The sequence below is a fragment of the Ursus maritimus genome, unplaced genomic scaffold, assembly GCF_017311325.1.
Source record: "Ursus maritimus isolate PB19 unplaced genomic scaffold, ASM1731132v1 scaffold_21, whole genome shotgun sequence".
Lineage (NCBI taxonomy): Eukaryota > Metazoa > Chordata > Mammalia > Carnivora > Ursidae > Ursus > Ursus maritimus.
The window spans coordinates 50,100,829-50,120,615 of NW_024424564.1; the positions used below are offsets into that span (position 1 = coordinate 50,100,829).

Consider the following 19,787-nt stretch of genomic DNA (forward strand, 5'->3'; position numbering starts at 1 on the left):
CGGCGGCAGCGGCATCTGTGCGCGCGGGCAGGGGCAGCGGCGCCGAGCAAGCCGAAGCGAGGTCCTGGGCGGCCGCGGCGGCGCGGGGCGCAGGGGCGGCGCGGCCGGGCCGCGGGCCGGGCGGGTGGGCGGAGAGCGCGGAGGGGCGAGGCCCGGCTGCAGGGGCCGCTCTGCCCAGGAGGAGCCCGCGCCCGGCTCAGCCTTGCAGCCCCGCGCCCTGAGCATCTCCCCGGAGGAACAGAGACAAAGGAGGATTCATGTCCAAAGGTAGGGCGGCTGGCCCGGCCACCGGCGCCCGCTGGGAGGAGGCTGCGGCCCCGAAAAGCCCGGCTGGAGGTGCTATCAGAGGGAGGGTTGCTGCGCCGATGAGCCCACGCGCGGTGACATATGCACGGACACACGCACACACCCCAAGATATACATGCCCGGAGAAATGCACACACGGGATCGCGGGGAGTTACAGAGGCCCACGGACATACGAGCAGGGACCCAGATGTGCACAGAAAGCCCACGCTAGAGCGCACCAAGACACGCACACACATGCACACCACGCACAGGTATCAGGGCCACCTACAGCCAGATAAGAGACCTGTGCGCTGACACATAGGCCCCTTCCCCCACACACAGGCGCACGCTGAGACAGGCACCAGCTGGTGGTCTCCAAGGGAACTCATTGGCCTCCAGAGGACTGGGATGGGGGAAGGGGGTGTCCCAGGGCCCTTTGCAACTGTGAATGGGAAAGGACCGAGACGTCTTCTGTGATTCGTTTTCTGAGAGCGGGGGCTGGAGCTGCGGTGGTCTGGAATTGCCTCTGCCGGTGGGGGTGGGGCCTTGAAGACTGCGAGGGGGGGCCGGCTGTAGAGACCCCTCCCACCCCCACTCCCCACTGAGCCAAGGAGGCAGGTGCTATTCTGGAAAGATCCCCTCCCCCTGCTGCCACCTTCCCAACAGAGGGGTGGGGTCCCTGGGCCAGACAAAGACAAAGCCATTCATTTGCCTGTGTAGAAGCAAGCACCGGGGTCCTTGCTGGGCTTGGGGAGGGGGGGTGCTGTTTCTGCGGAGGACTTAGCCAGAGCTGAGTCAGGTGGACAGTACCTCTCCCTAGAGCATTGATGGGGCAGGTGGCCCCTGGCTGGGGCTGCTGCTGACAGAAACCTTGGGAGAGCTGGGAGCTTAGGAGGACCCCCAAGGACCACCCTAGGCAGGATGGCACTTGAGCTATATCCTGCTGTGACCTTCATCCTTAGCTCTTCCCACCCTTGGGGAACCCCCATCCAATCCCTGTTGCGGGGAGGGAGAGGCTCTCTCTTAACAGAGTCTACTCCCTTGACTGTGGCCTACACAGGAGCCATTTGCTGGCTGGGGGTCGGCTGCTCTGCAAAGGGAGCAGCCTGTGAGGGAGAAGAAAGGTGATGGTTTACAGTGACATCTGCTTCCCTGTGAGGCGTCCGTCCGTCCGTCCATCCATCCATCCATCCATCCATCCATTGATATCTGCCTCCCTGCGAGGCATCCATCCATCCCTCCATTCATTGCTAGTGCCTGTGTTATACTAGGTTCAATGGGGCACAGAGATCAATGAGACATGGCCTCTTCCCTGAAGAGGGGTGGGCGTATGTTCAGTGCCAGGTAATTTATGTCCATGCTTTTGTGTAACCTTCACAGCAACCCAGCAACGTAGGTACTGTGCCCATTTTCCTGAGGACAAAACTGAGGCTCACAGGGGTCATCCAGCTAGGAGTTAAGCCTGGGCCACCTGCCCATCGGGGGTCGGCCTGGAAGAACCAGGGATGCTGTCTGGGCAGAGGATGCAGCTACGGAATTCCACTCTAAGGCTGCATCGTCCTGTGCCCTGGGAATTGTTATGTACTTGTCAGGCACCCTCACCGCATAGTGGACCCTTGGGGGCAAGGACCTTGTTTGGGGTTCAAAAGTATCTTTGGCCTCAAGTCTGGGGTTGGCTAGAGTAGGCTCCCATTTGGCAGCACATGAATGTCCTAGAAGGGATGGAGTGAGGGAATGAACGTGATGGGTACAAGGTACTCAGGGGGCCAAGGAAACACAGAAGAGGGGCACCCATCTCAGGTAGAAAGCAGAGGCTTTTCTAGAGGTAGGCCTTGAGCTGAATGGTGAAGAAGGAGTGAGTAGGTGTCAGCCGGGGGCCGGAGTGGGCAGGGGTTGTCCAGCAGAGGTTGTGACATGGTGACCTGCCACGTTTGCAGTGCTTGTGGCTGACGGGTGGTTGCTGTTAGCATGTGCCTGGCGTGTAATTGGCGTAGGGTCGGGAGAGGTGACTTGCCAGCAGGTGCTCCACACAGTGTGTGCATGGGTGCTAGGAGGTGCTTGCTGGTCCTAGAAGTTGCCTGGGAATCTGGTGGGCAGCCCCCTTCTTGCAACCAGGGTCTGTCTTTTGGGAATGCTCTTTTAGAGTGCTGCCGTTAGCGGGCTAGAGCTGAGCCGGCCATAGTGACACCACACCCTTTACAAGGATACTAACAAAATGTCCCGAAAATGAATACAAGACGCACTTTCCAGGTCTGTAAAATAGGATAAGACACCCCCTCCCCATGGATCTATCTCACAACGTGGCTTGGGAGAACAAGTGGCCTTGGCTGTAGAGGCATGAGGGAAGTGGCCTGGGCCAGCCGTGGCAGCAGCTGGGCAGGGAAAATGGGGCACGGCCCCCGGTGCAGGTGTGCTGAGTGGGGCCCGGGAGCCACGTGCAGAGAGTGGAGGAGCAGGCCAGGCTGAGAGTCAGCTGCTGCAGGGCTGAGCCAATCTTGCGGCCGCCTGGAGCTGCCTGGCTGGCAACAGCTTCCCGGGAAGCAGGACGGAGCCACGCCAGGCTCTGGGGAGGTCCTGAGGCTCTGTCAGATTTGGCTGTGCCTGGGAGTGACAAGGAAAGAACAGTTTCCCATTGGGAGAGAGAGAGTCTTGCCAGCACTGGTGGCAGGACCAGGTGGTGGGGGTACAAGAACAGACTCCTGGCTGAGTCTGGGGGTGGGGGAGGGAGGCACTCCTGTCCCCTCCCCCTCTGGCCCATCTGCTGCTTCATCAGTTCTCCCTGTGAGCCTGAGACTCTGCAGGAACCACAGGATTCCAGAATGGCAAAGCGGGAAGGGGTCCTCGAGAGAGCGTGGAGTCCAGTAACTGCTGTGTAATTAGCATCGCTTGCACACGCCCCATGTCATTTGGCCTCCAGACAAGCTGGTGAACTTGAAAGGGGCACGGGGCAAGAGGGTCTGAGAGTGGGAGGAGTATGCCGGGTACTTCTAGGCATCCTACCACAGCCTTAATCATGATCCTAGCCAGTTTACAGGTGAGGAAGCAGGCTCACAGTGGGGAGGTGATTTGCCCAAGTCCGCACATCCGGCAAGTAGCAGGGCCAGGCCCATTGCACTTCACCACACACGCACCCATTTTATGGATGGGAAAATGGAGTTGCTCTATACTGAAACCTACCCTGGGGGACATTGGCCCCATGAGGAAATGAACAGATTTCCCTTATGTGTGACCTGCCAGACCTAGAGGGATGTTGGCCTTTCCCGACCAGGGAAGGGCTCTGTCCTCAGCCTCCCCTCTCTTTTGCCACCCACCATCCCAAGAACACACTATGTCATCATAGGCAAGTGGCTGCCCCAACCTGGCTGTGTCTCATCCCCTTCCCACTGGTCTGGTCAGAAGGAGAGACATTCCTCCCACAGATTTAAAACTAGGCTAGGATGGTGTCTGGGGCTCCTTACGGCATAGACACCCCTACCTTGCAGTGATACTCATGAAACAGAGGGGATGCTGAGGCTGGGGGCGAGGGGGGTAGCCCTGTTTGCTTCTAAAAGACAAAGCAACTGAGGTCAGTGACAGAGAGTCAACAGATGTTAGATTCAGTGTCCTAAAAGGTCTTAGCCCTTTATTTGAGGAGGTAGGACTCAAGTCAGAATAACCCCAGATATCATCTTTTAGACCAGTGGTTCTCCACTAGGGGTATGCTGCCCTTGGGGCACTGTCTGGAGATATTTTTGGTTGTCACAACTGGCATGTAGTAGAGGTCAGGGGGCCACTGAACATCCAAGAGTGCACAGGACCTCCCCCTCTAATAAGTATCCAGACCCAAATGTCAACATGGCCACGTCGGAGAAGTTCCTGGCTTAGACACACAGACATGCTTTGGAGCAGCGAGTGCACCAGAGTGCCCCAGCAGCTGGAGAGGCTGGGCACTGACCCCCATCTGGCATCTGACTCGCTCTGTGTCTTGGGGAAGTTCTTACCCCCCCCCCCAGGCCTCTGTCTCTCCATCTGTGAAATGAGGGATCCATACTGCATGACCCCTGAGGTCCTTCCAGTCCCAACTCTGTGTGACTCGGTATCAAGAGAATAATACTGCGGCTTCCACGTGACTTCTGTTTTCCTCCAGCCCACCTCTCCCACGTTGGCTTTGCAGGGCTCCCAGAGGCCAGGACGGACGCAGCCATGTCAGAGCTGGTGCCTGAGCCCAGGCCTAAGCCGGCAGTGCCCATGAAACCCGTCAGCATCAACTCGAACCTGCTGGGCTACATTGGCATTGACACCATCATCGAGCAGATGCGCAAGAAGACCATGAAGACTGGTTTCGACTTCAACATCATGGTGGTCGGTATGGAAGGCTCCGGGGTCACTAGAGGCCATGCTGGTGGGCAGTACCGAGGATCCTATTTCTTTCTCTAGGATGGGCTTCAGCCCTGGCTTTCCCTAGGAGGAGCTCTTTCCAGGAGGAGAGATTTCACTGTGTTGATCACAAAGCCTGATTCTCTTCTCCCCTGAAGACTAGCTGATCAGGGGTAGGAACTCTGGGTGGATGGTCAGCCTGGCCCCAACACCAGGGGGGTGGACGCAGGCAGCCTCTTAGCAATGCTCAGCCAGTTTTTAGGTGTGTGGCGTGGAGAAATCACCAGTGTCTTTCCCCACTGGTATCAGATGGCGGGCGGTCTTCTTTCTTTCTTTCTTTTTTTTTTTTTTTAAGATTTTATTTATTTATGTGACAGAGAGACAGCCAGCGAGAGAGGGAACACAGCAGGGGAGTGGGAGAGGAAGAAGCAGTCTCCCAGCGGAGGAGCCCGATGTGGGACTCGATCCCGGAACGCCAGGATCACGCCCTGAGCCAAAGGCAGACGCTTAACGACTGTGCCCCCCAGGCGCCCCGGGCGGTCTTCTTTCTGATCTTCTGTAGCGCTTGAAAGCTTAAAGAGAATTTTCAGGACATTGATTGGTCACTAAGCAGTGTTGCTAGGTCACAGCATGGAAGAGCAGGAAGGGACCTTTGGCTGTTAGTAGTGAGATATTCACTCAGTTGCTGAAACAGGGATGTGGGCATCTTCTTTCTTTCTCCCTTATCCCCCAATTCAATCAATCAGCAAGACCTGTCAGTTTTCCCTTGTAAATCTCTCTGAAGTCTGCCCACTTCTTTCCATCTCCACTGTGACCACTCTCAGCTGAGCTAGGGCTCCCACCTAGAACGTCACAGCCCCCTGCCTCAGTGCTGCTCAAAGATAAGGAGGTGGCTGGAGTTGAAATCATCTAGAAAGTCTTGCTCTAAAAAAACCCATCAGCTGAACTACACAGTGTGTTTAGTGTTACGGTCAATTTACTTTCTGGTACAAATTTCTTATCTCAAGAACGAGTAGCAAATGGTTCAGGGACCATGAACCCGGGCCACACTCTGAGTGGCATTGACCCTCCTCGTCCTCCTTCTGTTTCAAACCATTGTTCACCAGTGACTGGATAATTTTTCTAACCTGCAGAACTCCTCAGGTCATTCATCCTACTTAAAAGCCTTCAATAGATTTAAGAGCTTAAACTCCTAGCCTGGCCTGGTGCTCTCTCTCCACTCACCTCCTACCACTAACCACATAGCATTCTACTCCCTGGTGGTAAGTTCTCCTGGACTCGCTGTGCTCTTTCCTGCCTCGGAGCCTTTGACTCTAACATTCCCGCTGTCTAGACCCCATTCCAGCTTCTCAGTGGTCTTTCAAAGTTTCTCGGCAGATTTCAGCTTAGTTGTTGCTTCTTCCTAGAAGTCCTCCTTGATTCCAGACAGACTGGATTACATTCCCTTCAGTTTGCTGCCTTAATACCCTGTGGTTCCCTTTTTCACGGCGGTTATTGCAACACATCGTAACTGCCTGCTTGTGTTTCAGTCTTCCTCACACTAAATGGCTTCTGGAGGGTAAAGATGATGTCTTGTTCGCCTCTCTACCTCTAGTTCAGCACAGCACTTGGCACTCAAGAGTACTTCGTGAGCAAATGACCTCAGGAAATATCCAGACCAGAAACAGCAAGTAGAAGCCGTACAGGCTTCTTCTCTCCCCAGCAGCGCCACGGGGAGAGACATTGCTGGTCAGTCATGACTCATGTTCGGGACTGAGCATGCAGGTGGCCTTGTTAACATATTGGTCTAGGCGGCTACTACTGATTGATCAGTTGGAATGAGACATGCACCTTATCTGCTATTCCTGGTCTCATCCAGTTCCCTCCCTTGCCTTCAGTTGTCAGTAAAGAAACCAGAGGAGCAAACACGGCTAGTCCCAGGTGTTCAGGGAAACTGCTCTGTTGGGTCTGGAGCCTTAGGCTTTTGCCCTCCGGGCCTGTCCTTTTCCTAATATACCACAGGGATGTTCTAGACCAGTGCTTCTGACTCTACTGGGCATGTGATTCATCTGGGAGTCCTGTCAAAGTGCAGATTCTGAATCATAGGGCTGCGGCGGGGCCTGGGACCCTGCATTTCCTGCAAGGGTCCAGGTGATGCTGATACCATTGAGCAGTTGTAGGGCCTGCTTGCACAATCCTCGTGCGTGTACAAGTTTGAGAAGCACGTCTTGGGCCAGTGGTTTTCAAGTGCCTTTTAGTTGCAGAACTCCTCCTTGCAACGGAATCTTCTGTAGATTCTGTAGGCCTGTGTCAAACAGGTCAAAATGGGGCACCCGGCTGGCTCAGTTGGTAGAGCATGTGACTCTTGATCTCCGGGTCCTGAGTTCAAGCCCCATGTTCGGAGCGGAGCCTACTTTAAAAACAAAAAACCAATACAACACAAAAAAAGAAAAAGACGGGTCAAAAGGGAGCGCTCGTGAGGGCAGTGGAGGTGAGGGACCGGCCCTGCCTGCTTGGCTGCCCCCTCCTCCCTCAGTGCCCTCTCAGGCATTTATCTGCATGAAGTACTAACTGTGACACTGGAATAAAGAGTGGACACGGACCAGGGATTCCTTGGGTTCAAGTCCCTGGTCTTGCATTTATTAGTTATGTGACCTTGCATACATTTTATGTCAGGTGGGGTCAATCTCTAGGACCGCTTGAGCTGGGGGTGAAGAGAGCTCTGCTATGGGATTCCCAGGGCTGTGGGATTCAAAGGCAGATTTGGGTAACAGATGTGAAAATCTCGGGTCCACTGAGGCACTATCAGAGGGCAAAGTAGTTCTGTCATTCTGTTTAGTATTAGTAAAGACTAAAAGCTGAAGTCCAGCAGACACAAACAAAAAATTGCTACACTGGCCAAAGGCAGAGGTTGTCCCCTCTCCCAACGGTCCTGAGGCTCCAGGAAGGAGAGAATGTGGAATCCAACTGCTGTTTCCTCAAGTCCTTCTCCGGTACCAGGGAACCATTCGCATCTGCCTGCTCTCCCGCTCAGTCCTCTGCCCCCCATGAGTGGGGGGCATGGCCTGGATCAAGGTTCTAGAATTCTGTAAGCTCGTGGGAAAGATGGCAGGCTCAGGAGGTGGACACGGGTCTTCCCCACCGTGTCATCCTCCTCCTGTCTTGTGGCAGGTCAGAGCGGACTGGGCAAGTCAACGCTGGTCAACACGCTCTTCAAATCCCAGGTGAGCCGCAAGGCCTCCAGCTGGAACCGGGAGGAGAAGATTCCGAAGACGGTGGAGATCAAAGCTATTGGACACGGTGAGGACCAGGCAGGGACTCCTGTGGCCACTGTGCAGAAGGCTGTCTGCCAGAGAGGGAGAGACAGGCCCACTGGGAAATGAGACAAATGAAAAGCAATCTCAAGACAGAAGAGAAGGAGGCCTAAAATTTATGGAGCCAATTCCTTGGTCTAGACAAGACAGAAGGGATTAGAAATGGGGCCTGAGCTGGATGGTAGAACATGGGTGGGATTCAGGCAGCAAGAAGCAGGGAAGGCATGCTAGGAGCAGGGAACAGCATGAACAGAGGTGCTGAGGTGGGAAGATCCTGAATTTGACTTTTCCAGTAATTGGTCCCGAGGAAGGAAGGAGCCTGCGTCTCCCTGGCTGGTAGGCAGCAGGGTAGCCAGCATCAGCCTGACGAGTGACCTCCCTGGTGCCTTTTCTGTTCACCCCCCAGTGATAGAGGAAGGCGGGGTCAAAATGAAGCTGACCGTCATCGACACCCCCGGCTTCGGAGACCAGATCAACAATGAAAACTGGTATATGTCTGCCTGTGAGATTTCTGCCCTGACGACGCTGAACACGGTGCAGATTCATTCATATGAGAACGAGCTGCGCCCTCCATGCCGAGGGGCTAAGTGGGGAGGCGTGCTAAAGGATGGGAGACGGGGGCTTTGTACGGAGGCGAGGCAAGAGGCCCAGGAGGGCCAGTGCAGAGGGACTTTTGGCTGTGGCGTTGCCTGGAGGTGACAGCAGGGCAGACAGAACACGGGGAGCCGGGGCACAAATCCAGGCTGAGCGGAAGGCCGTGGCTGAGCTTGGCCTGTGGGCAGTGTCATAACCCTGCATGAAGAGAGGACGGAGGGGAATTTCCATGAGGAGAGAGCCTTTGGGAATTCGCAGAGCAAAGCGGCCGTCAGCATCCCCCCAAGGATGTAGATGGAAAATTCCAGGCAGAGATTTGCTCCCAGATAGGAACGGAGACCACGTTTCCTCTGTGAGGGCGCTGGGGTCTGCCGCACATAGGCAGGGCCGCCAAACAACACGACTTGGAACCATCTTAGAAAAGTGACTGGTTGTCCCCTCCTCTCGTTATAGGCATGCTCCTTAAAGGGGAAATTCGCGATGGCATGGACAAGTGTCATAATGATGAGTCGTTGCCGTGTTGAATACTTTCTATATACCATTGCAATGTGCCGTACTGTACAGCTGTTCTTCGTTATCCTGAATTCCTCCAGGCACCCTTAGTACTCAGACAGGGGCACAGCCTGCCCCAGAGCCCCCTAGCTAATAAGGAGTGGAGGAAGGGAAAGCATGTGCTGCTATCTGGGGTGGGGCGGGTTGTGCAGGTTTCTCTGGCCCAGCCCAGGACTAGGTGCCCGTGAGAGTTCTGGCCTTGCTAACAAGGAAAGCCATCCATGGGAGCCTGAGGGAGAAGGGTCAACAGGCGTTTCTTTCTGGGACATCCACCTGCTTTTTCCCCCACCCCCCACACCGCCCAATCCCCCAGCTGGGAGCCCATTGAGAAGTACATCAATGAACAGTACGAGAAGTTCCTGAAGGAGGAGGTCAACATCGCCAGGAAGAAACGCATCCCCGACACTCGTGTCCACTGCTGCCTCTACTTCATCTCCCCCACAGGACACTCGTACGTACCAGTCCCTCCCCCCACGGCTGCGCCTGGTTCTGGTTCGTGTCAGCTGTGCCCGTTCTGTCTTGGAGAGCCAGTCTCCCCGGATGGGACTCAATGTCGTCAGGGCTCTGTGATCTCCCAGACTTTCTCCAAAAGAGTCTGATTTTCTTACCGGGAGAGTAAAGCTGACCAACCCCAGCCCCCAGGCTGCCCCCTGGTGTTCTAGCACCACTGTGCCAGCAGAGGGGAGTCGGTGTGTGAGCACAGAGGGCTCCTCGTCTCTTCAGGAGATAGCTGCTTTGCACGAAGCTGGGGTGGGCAGCAAGAAGACTGAAACGGGGAGGGGCAGGGCTACTGGATTAGGGCATGTGTTTTGGGGGGTATAGGACCCAGCTGTAGGCATTTGGTGGGTGGGCAGCCCAGCATGTCTAGAGATGAAGGTGGCGATGAGCAGGTGTGCAGGGAAGTCTGGTTGTGAGTGGCAGATGGGGCTGTGTGACAGGGAGTGCCAGCGTGGGACGGAGAGACCCAGGAGGGTAAGCAGGCGACCTTCCATAACGTATTACTATGCCTAACTGCTGGGCCAGAAGTTCATTTCTTGAGTGGATGGCATGAGCAAGGCGGGCCCCCAGTTTTGGAAGAACCAGGTATCAGCAGGTGTTTGATGGTGGGGTCCAGGGACGCAATAAAAAGATTAGCTTTACTCCTCCCTAGAATGTGGACCCAAGGTCAGAGCAAGCCAGCAGATAGCCTGACTTAGTAAGTTGCCCAGACTGGGGACCCAGAGTCTAGGGGGAGCTGGGCCCTCAGATGGGGAGGGCCAAGGCCCCCAGCTGGGCCTCTGCGGGACTATGTGTGGGCTGGGAGAAGGCGCATCAAATGTGCTGTCCTGGGGCCCCTGGCTGGCCCAGTTGGCGAGCACGTGCCTCTTGACCAGGGGGCCGTGAGTTCAAGCCCCGCACTGAGCATGGAGATTACTTACAAAAAAGTGCTGTCCCATAGGGAGAATAAGATACACGAGTAACCATGACACAAGGACATAAAGGGACATAAAGGCAGAGACGACAGTCTGTGGCTATTCCCAGGAGAAAAAGATCCCCACATCAGGAGCGCTGTCCTGAAGGAGGGGCAGGATTTGAAGAGAGGGGGAGATGGGGGGCCGAGTCGGGGCAGAGAGTCGCAGCCTGTTCTGCAGGCGGTGAGATGCTGGGAGCGTGTCAGGGAGGAGACGGAGGAGCCCCTGGGCCTCAGCCAGGCTCCCTGCTCCTTCCTCCTGTCCCAAGGGTGGCCCTGGCGAGGCGGCCGTGGTGGGGTGGGGGAGGGCAAGGTGGCTCTGACACCCCGCCATTTCTGGGCGCAGCTTGCGACCCCTCGATCTGGAGTTCATGAGGCACCTCAGCAAAGTTGTGAACATCATTCCCGTGATTGCGAAGGCTGACACCATGACCCTGGAGGAGAAGTCTGAATTCAAGCAAAGGGTGAGAAGGCCCCTCCTCCTTCTCCTGTCCCCACCCTGCCTTCCCCTTCTCTGGTCCAAGCCATGTCCTATCCTTGATTGTTGTAACCCCCCTTTCCCACCCAGCTCCCACTTAACCATTAAAGAGGCTGGGCTGGCGGTTTCAGCCGACCAATGGTGAAGAGAAGTTAGCAGCCTGAGGCTGCCTCCTTCCCACCCTCCAAACTGACTGGTGAAGACCACTGAACACGTAAATCACCATGCGCATGAGAAGCCCCTCCTCAACATTAGATCGCTTGAGGGGCTAGACTAAGTAATCACCTGCCCGCCAGTCTTTATTAGTGTCTTCTATGAGCTCCTCCCCCCACCCCCCGCTGGGTGCACAGGGATGGCAGTGGGGGCCTGCGAGGGAGATATAAAGCCGTTCGCTGCCTTTGAGAAACTTACAGGTAGACTAGTGGGGAGTTCCTGGACAGCTTCCTGGAGGAGGTGAGACAAGTCAAGCTTCGAGAAAGGGCAGACGGACAGACTTGGGGCTGAGCCTTGCCTCTCTTCCCTGCAAACAGGAATATGACACATAGCAGCATGAGCACTGCCCATGGGAGTCTGTACTCAGTTGTGCTGCTTGTTGAAACCTTAAGCTTCTGGACCCTGAGAGAAGCAAGCTGTACCCCCAGACTATTCCTCATCTCGGGCTGGGCTGTAGCAGCTGTATGACTGGGGCTGCCATTTATTGGGTCTTCCTGCTGCTCAGGGCCTTGGAGTTCAGACACGACTGGATTGTGAAAGGCTGTGTTCATCCCTCCGACTTCGGCACACACACGTGCTCACACACGTGCGTGCACACACACACACACACACACACACTCCCCACTCCCAGTATCCTGAGACTTGGCTACCTTGCTTCTCTTCCTCGCCCCTAGGTTCGAAAGGAGCTCGAAGTAAATGGCATCGAGTTCTACCCCCAGAAGGAATTTGATGAGGATTTGGAGGACAAGACGGAGAATGACAAAATCCGGGTGGGTGCTCGGGGCTCTGTTCAGCGCACAAATGTCCCCTTGGCACCAGTAGGATGTGGATCGTGTACCCTTTCTGTCTTGCCACCTGCTTTTCCCTCTTCGTACTCTCAGCCTCACCTTGCCTGACCCAGACCAGAAGTGACATGGGAGAGGATGAGGAGTAGGGCCCTGGCTAGGACTGTGAACCCTGTGTACCCTGTGAGCCCAGAAAGCCAAGGTTCTTGTCCATCCCCAGGCTACCCCAAAAGCCTCTTTTTCCCCCCACAAGGCTTGGAAAAACCAGGGTGTGGTTGATGGAAGGGCATGGGCAGGAAGAACATCAGGCTGGGGTCCAAGGTGTCTATGCTTTTGTCAGAGCCCTGCCTCAGTTTCCCCTCTATAAAGTGCAGAGGTCAGTCTAGGTGAGTGGCTTATAGGCTTTTTTTCCCTCTAGAGGAACTCTTAAAAAATTTAATGTCAGACAGAACTCTTGTATATAAAACATGAACACAGAGCCGCTCTGGCTCAGGGGTGGGCACAGAGCACCGTCTTCTCACCAGTCCCTGGGGCGTCTCCTGGGGATCTCAAGGCTTCATGTGATTTCTACGATCCCTCTCAATTCCAAACTTCGATAATTCTGGGATTTTACATTACAATCCTGAGTTCCGGTCTGGGCTTTTCTACTCACCACTATGACCTGGGACAAGCCACTTACCTGCTTTGGTCTCGACTCTCCTCTGTCGGGGGTGCATAACCTATCTGGTGTAGTTGAGACAGGTCGTTGGTGAGTTAATTGAAAAAGTCCAGCCAAGTGAAGAAATCATTAAAAAAACGATGTATACAAATCTTAAATATTTTTAAAGCAATATTTCACTGAACTATTAAGTTAAAATGAATGACATCCTTCACATTCATTAAGCATTGTTTCATATACAGACAAGGGCTCTTCTTTGAGGATAAGTCCGGTCTTAGGGCAAGAGCAACTCACCTTTCTCAAGTCTTTCTGAAACACTCAGCTTGATTTTCAGAGAAACAGTTCTCCACGGTCATACAGCCTTGGCTTAAATAATAGTTTTTCCGATAACAAGTACACGTGTGGCAAATAGGTTTGGCAACAAACAGCTGGCTCTTGGCGAATATATACAACCCATGGCGGGGGGAGCAGAGGAGCCTATGAACTTCAGAAGGTGGAGGTCGGCGGACCTGGGCCTCTGCCAGTAGGTTTGATGGGAGGGAGCATAAAGCACCTCTCACTTGGCTGTCACCAGGGTGGGTATCCCTGAAGCGCGGTCGTCCCATCCTAGCTAGCTCACAGAGTCGTTCCAAACCAAACCGAATGCGATAAAGCCCTATTAAAAAGTACAACACTTTTTGTTGAAGGAAAGCTGACCTACTGAGGTTCGCCAGCCAGGCAGGGGTGCGACCAGGACCGGACCCAGGACTTCAGACTCCCTTTTAACAGAGTCTTTTAAGAGACAAGAGCGTTGCCCTTGCCATCAGTGGGATCACCGAATGAGCAACAGAAGCGTGTAGTTCAAGGCCAGGGGCCCAGGACCGTGGGGCGTCCTGTCCGCGGAGGCCCGGAGGGGAGGAGGCTGACATGCAGGTGTGTGTGGTTTGTCCAGCAGGAGAGCATGCCTTTCGCTGTGGTGGGAAGCGACAAGGAGTACCAAGTGAATGGGAAGCGGGTCCTCGGCAGAAAAACTCCCTGGGGGATCATTGAAGGTAACTCAGCGCATCTTCTTGAAGAACCAGCTGCTGGTGGTCAGTTACGCTGACGTATTCAGCATCTAGAGGTCAGGCACTATCCTGGCACGTCAGACACAAAACGAAAGCGGCCAGACCCTGCCCTAAGGAGCTTCCAGTCTAATTGAGAAGCTGAGTCTTAGAGGCAGGGAGCGCTGAAAGGCCGATCTAGCACCTGACCGGGAGGCCCGGACTCGTGCATGGAAGGAATGGAGAACGTGGAGAGACTAAAAAGCACGGGGAAAACCAGAGAAAGGTTTTCGCATAAAAGGGGACGTGATCTGACAAACTGCGGAGGGTGTTTCGGATGTGGCCGTTTTCGTTTGTTGTGAATGGATGTGACCTCGAGAAGGTCAATAACGATTCTGAAAGGTTTTAAAGAACTGCTTCAGTGATCTCGTTCAAATGCGATAACCCTCTGCGGGGAGCAGGGGAGGCGAGACTCAGAACGTTAGCCCCCGAGGGCCTCGAGCCTCAGACAGGTGAAGGGTCTTGTTCAAGATCACATGACTTGTTAGTGGCTGAAACTGGGATTTCAGAGCCAGAGTTCAATCCCACAACTGAGTTTATTTCAATTCAAAAACCAAGTTCATCCCATCGGATCACATTGTCTCTCATTTGCCTATGACCCGGTGTGGGGATTTTTTTTTTAATGGCATTTTCTCATCTGCCTTGAATTGGAATCATTTATGAGGATGTCTGTCCCGTCCATTAGATTGTGGGACTAGAACGTTCATATCCTAATCCCCTTCTGCTCCCACGACGCTTGGCAGGTGGTTTGCAGATAGTAGGTACTCAATCTGTATTGAATTAGATTCATCGAGTAGTGGGTGCCCTTTTTTAAGAGGGCTCGTTGTCACACTGTGTGTGTTACTGTCTTCCAATTAGATTATAAGCTCCTCAAAGATAGGAATTGTGTCGTAGGCCTTGGGCCAGTTTTTAGACTCCCTGTGTATTTATAGATTTCCTATAAAATGGGAAATCTAATAGTCCCTATTAGCTATTATTTCACAGAGTCTAGAATAGTATTGTGCCATTGTTCCCATGCACAGAAGTGCCCAGAGCAGCAAACCTCTGGAAGGCTTACAAGAAGTGACCTGCCCCGTGGCTCTCTCCTCAATGCCTCCGTGCCCTTAAGAGAAGTGCACCTGCTGGGTGTTGCTACATTCGTGAAATGACCACCTGTTTTGTTTTGTTTTGTTCCCAGTGGAAAACCTCAACCACTGTGAGTTTGCCTTGCTTCGAGACTTTGTCATCAGGTGAGATGCACCCCTTCCCTCAGAGGGCAGGTTTATTTATTTGGGGTCAGGAGGCCATCCATTCAGACCTACTTCCTCCATCTCCAGGTCTCTCTGACAGAGCTCTCTGCCCCCCGTTCCAGGTCCCATCATGAAGCAGAAGGGGCCGAAGAAGTGTTATTGGCTCTCTGGCGTGGGTCCCAGTCACTGGGCCCAGGTCACGGGAGTGATGCGTTGACCTCAGATGTGGGTCCGTCTCTTCCTCCTCCCACCCCTAATCACACCCGTCTCTCCTCTCACCTTTTGTCCTTCAGGACCCACCTCCAGGACCTCAAGGAAGTGACGCACAACATCCACTATGAGACCTACAGGGCCAAGCGGCTCAATGACAATGGAGGCCTCCCTCCGGTGAGCGTGGACACAGAGGAAAGCCACGACAGTAACCCCTGACGGCCCTTTCTCTGTATCATCACACACCCCCACTTTTCCACACACGCATCCCAATACCACACCAACCACCTTCTTGCTTTCTACTCTGTCCCACAGGCCTGTCTGGTGTTTGTGGAGTTTGTCTACAGTGCGTGTGTGCGTGCGTGTGTGTGTGTGTGTGTGTGCGCGGGAAAGAGAGTGTATGTGCCTGCGTGTGTGTGTATGTATGTGTGTGTGTGTGTACCTGCGCAGGGGTGAGGTATTTTCACTGCCCTCCCTGGAAGGTCCCTTGTAAGTTTGGCTCCTCCATGGCTGTCCATTATCTGTCTCCTTTCCTTGTGTCCCAGAACAAAGCCGGGTGCCTCACTCAAGAGGTCTAGGGGAGGTTTCCCTTAAAAATGATGGGGAACAGGTGAGCCACAGGTAACTCTTTCTTATCTCTGAACCGCCCACAAACGGGGACTGCAGAGACTCTCTGAGGACAGCTTTGGAGCTGGACCTGGGGTGGTGGTGGTGAGGGGTGGCCATCTAGGGTAAGGCTAGGACTTCCTTGGAGAGGGAAGGTCAAGGGAGAGCAGAGTAGGCCGGAGCTGGGCTCCTGCAGAAAGGGTTCGTGCCCAGAAGTGGAGAAGAGAGTTCACCCTTCAGTGTGTGTCGTCGCCATTGTCCAAAACCCACCACCTGTCACCGTCTGTCCTGGTTGCAGATTCCTGCTTCCACATGCGCCTTGCCTCGCTCCCCTCTGCTCCTGCCTTCTCCCCCTTCCCTCGTTCCTGCATCTTGCCCCTCTCTGACTTCTTTCACTTGCTTCGAGTCTAATCCACCTTAGTGACATTTCTGTATTTAGGATTTATGCCCAGTCCACTTCCAAAAAGGACTTCAGGCCACCTTAGAATAAAATCACAGCCCAAACACGTGACAGGATACACTGGGATTACGAGAGAAATCAGGCCCGCAGAGACGAGTGGGAAAGAAAATTTCCACAGTGCATGGTGGACCCGTGTGGGTCCAGGCAGAGGAGGAAACACAATGAGTTACCCAGTTCCCAGTATCTGGCTCGAGAAGCACATGTGCTGGTCCAGTGAGACAACCTTTCTTTGGGCATTAAGTTCTAGAAGAATTAAATCTAAAGCAGTATCAAGAGCAATACACGACTTTTGCCTTTCTTAGTGGTTTGGCTTCAGAGGCACATTTGAGACAACACCTCACTTTTCTCCACCAGGATTCTTTCTCCTGAACAAGCTGGCTTCTCTACTGCTTGCTTCTCATACATGCTTGTCCCCCTCTGGACTTCTGTTCTCTCTCACTGTGCATGTCTGTCTGTCTGTCTTTCTCTGCTTTTCCCCGATTCCCCCCTCCTCACTCCTGTAGACATTCTGAACAATACCCACAATCATACAGTCTAGACTTTTCTTGCCATTCCCTTCAGCCCTGTATTTATTAATGCATAGATTTCCCCCGTTGGTTTTACAAACAAGTTGTTCTTTCTCCTTTAGTCTGTAAGATGGCTGAACCTTGGGGCTGGGGAAACAGGTTAGCCTTAGGTAAGGGAAAACACCAACTAACTACAGTTTACAATGACCTCATACAGTCTCCAGTTCCATCTTCTGGTCCAGCCCTCGGTGTTTTACTGGTCCACGACAAATCCCAGCATTTCTAGTCTCTTATCACTCAGGTGCTAGGAAAACACATAGACTTCAGTCCAGGATTCGGTGGGCCAGGGGAAAGAGGTGGATGACTCCAAAACCAGAGCCCCAAAACCTATGGTCTCAGTCTTCCTTGGAGGCTCTTCACCAATCCCATACACATCCTCCCTCACCCACAAAGCTATTGCAGGGTAAGCACCTGTCAGGATAGAATAGCAGCAGGGTTAAAGCCCAGAGGTTGCTACCTTTCAACAGGAGAGGGATCCCTGGGGTATACAGTAGGCAGTTGTGTATGTAGACCTGGGACTGGCCACCTAGGACTGGCAAGGGGAGGTCTAGCCGGGGTGGCGGGTGTTGGAGAGGTTGGGTAGAGAATGATGCTTGGCACCCCTACCACTTGATGTCAGCCTCCCCGGAGAAGCTGTTTTGTGTGTCTGCTGCCAGCTGCTGGTCTCCACACCCTCAACCGTTCTCAACCCCCCTGCAGGGAGAAGGCCTCCTGGGCACTGTCCTTCCACCCGTGCCAGCCACCCCCTGCCCCACTGCTGAATGAAGGCCATTTCAAGCGCTGCTTCTCCCTCCATCCCTCCCAGCTGTTATTGCTGCAGGGCTGTGCCCTTTTTAGGGCTGTGCTTGCCCAGCCCACCACCACCACAGCCCCCCTCAGCTCTCAGGAGGTCGGAGGGGCCATCTGTCTCTTTAGGACAGTTGCTTCCTCCCTGTATCCAAACCGCCCCCCTCCTCCCAGTGGAATGGAGTTCTCGCCAGCACGGCCCTCCTCCATCGTCTGTGTCAGCCGGTCCCAGCCCATCCGTAGGGGGAAAGAACTCATCAAGAGCTCCTTCTGCCCTTGCAAACCCATACCAGCTACTTGTAGCCATCTCCGAGGGGAAATGGCATTGCTCCCAGTCCTTTCACGTGCATGAGCTACTCTTGGCTTCCTTCAAGGGTCAAGAAAGCAACTTTTCTGCTTGTCAGATTTGTTGATGTCAGCCGTGTGAGCCCCGGTGTGGGACAAGGGTACCTCTTTCATTGCTTAAAGCTTCTTTCTAATGATGGGTCACTACAGATGTAGGGGAGCCAGGCCTAGGGTCACTTTAAAAAAAAAATCGCCGCTTGTGGCTGGCCCAGAGTTCAGTTTCACACCCTCCCCACCCCGTAAGGCAGCCACTTAGAAAGAGTGGTTTTCCTGAAGAGACATTTCTGGAATTGACTTCCTTACCCTCGAACTTAAAAAAAGAACCAAACACAGACACAAAACTCCAGAAACCCACGGGATGTGAACTCTAGGAAGAAAAAAAAAGCACCCTTCTGTCCACTTAGCAATAAGAGGGATCTCTTCCTACCTATCCTGACTACTTCTGCCCCCACCTCCACCCTGCTAATGTGAGTAATGAATTAGCCTGGCCACAGTTGGTCCCTGTAGGCTAGTGGAAAATACCCAGCGGAGGGCAAAGCCCCCCATCAGATGCATGAATGTTTGCGAATGTTGGCTGCCACTGCCCCACATACTGTGTCTTTATGGGATTCCCCCCCCCGCCTGCCCACCCCCGCCATCTCCACCTGGACAGTACTTTCTCAAAGGCTGGTGACTTGTGGGCCATTCATCTACAACTAAGTCCTGATGGAGCAAGAGGCCCAAGCCTAGGGGATGCAAGAACGACCCGTTTCTTAAATGTTACCAGTCCCAGCCAACCTTTGGGTGACATCGTGGTTAAATTTCCCAGTTGAAAACAAGCCAACAGACACTCAGACTGGTTGTGTAAATGTTGCTAGACTTTATGTGTTGTACAACTAAACATTGCTGTTTGAACAGGAGCTGTCTGGCCTGTGTCTCATTTGTGCGCCTCACTCCTTGGCCAAATCAGCCATTACATCATGGGTGGAGGGCGAGACAGGGACCATTTTGGTAAGAAGCAGCCACAGGAATTACAGATGGAAAACATTTCGTGAGATCAGTTTGTCTTCAGCTGGCTTGAGGTTGGACTTCAGTCATGATTTCACGGAGTTTTGTATTCAGGAGGAGTGATGGAGCTATCATGCTAGACCTTGAGGGATGCTGTGTTCTGTATAGCCTGTCTCCTTCAATGAAAACAAGGTTTATTTTCATTTAACTAATTTCCTAGCTTTTCCCTCCTTTCTCCAGAAGGCATAAAACCCAATTCTATGAAAGGAGTGGGCCCATCGTGCCCAGAAATCTGTCTACTGTACAGTGAATAATACTTTAAGAATTAAGAATTTACATTTAAAGCACTAGCTTGTCTCTTGTCTTTTCAAACTTAAACCAAACTTCCTTCCTTTCAGGCTCCTAATCTCTTCTGTAGCTAGCAAATAACACGACTTTGTCTCTCTCTCTCTTTCTGAATTTGAATGGGATGATTATATGCAATTGTGTTTGGGGCCTCCATATTCCGTAGGGTGAATGCAAGCAATAGAAGAGTGGTGGGGAGTCACGCAGGTAAAATGATGAGGACTAGGACCAGAGATGGGGAGATGGAAGATTTGAGTGGTTCTGCGAACTTAAAATATCACAGCTAAGAGAAAACAGTTCTTTTAGTCCAATTCTTTCATACAGCTATGGAAACTGAAGTCCAGAAAGCGTAGTTGCCTTGCCCAAAGTTGCACAGTAGTTACCAGTGCAAGAGGAGGACTCTTTGTCAATGCTCTTTCTGCAACTTCACACCATTCCAATTGTATTTCATTTGTTCCAATAGTCTTGTGTTTAAAAAAAAAAAATCAGTTTGGGGCACCTGGCTGA

At 53.3% G+C, this 19,787-nt stretch overlaps 1 protein-coding gene across 2 annotated transcripts; it reads left to right on the forward strand.

The window, feature by feature from the left end:
- The first annotated feature begins 185 nt into the window (after window positions 1–185).
- On the forward strand, window positions 186–18,847 carry SEPTIN3 (neuronal-specific septin-3). 2 transcript variants are annotated; one of them, XM_040637616.1, is made up of 11 exons: window positions 186–267; window positions 4,439–4,630; window positions 7,792–7,920; window positions 8,341–8,422; window positions 9,394–9,531; window positions 10,877–10,994; window positions 11,896–11,991; window positions 13,596–13,695; window positions 14,924–14,975; window positions 15,269–15,362; window positions 17,517–18,847. In XM_040637616.1, the coding sequence occupies exons 1-11, from the start codon at window positions 258–260 to the stop codon at window positions 17,580–17,582; spliced, it is 1,077 nt and encodes a 358-aa protein (XP_040493550.1). In that variant the 5' UTR covers window positions 186–257; the 3' UTR covers window positions 17,583–18,847. The 2 variants fall into 2 exon arrangements, with proteins under 2 accessions (XP_040493550.1, XP_040493551.1); XM_040637617.1 differs by having other exon boundaries at window positions 13,599–13,695.
- Window positions 18,848–19,787: the final 940 nt, after the last annotated feature.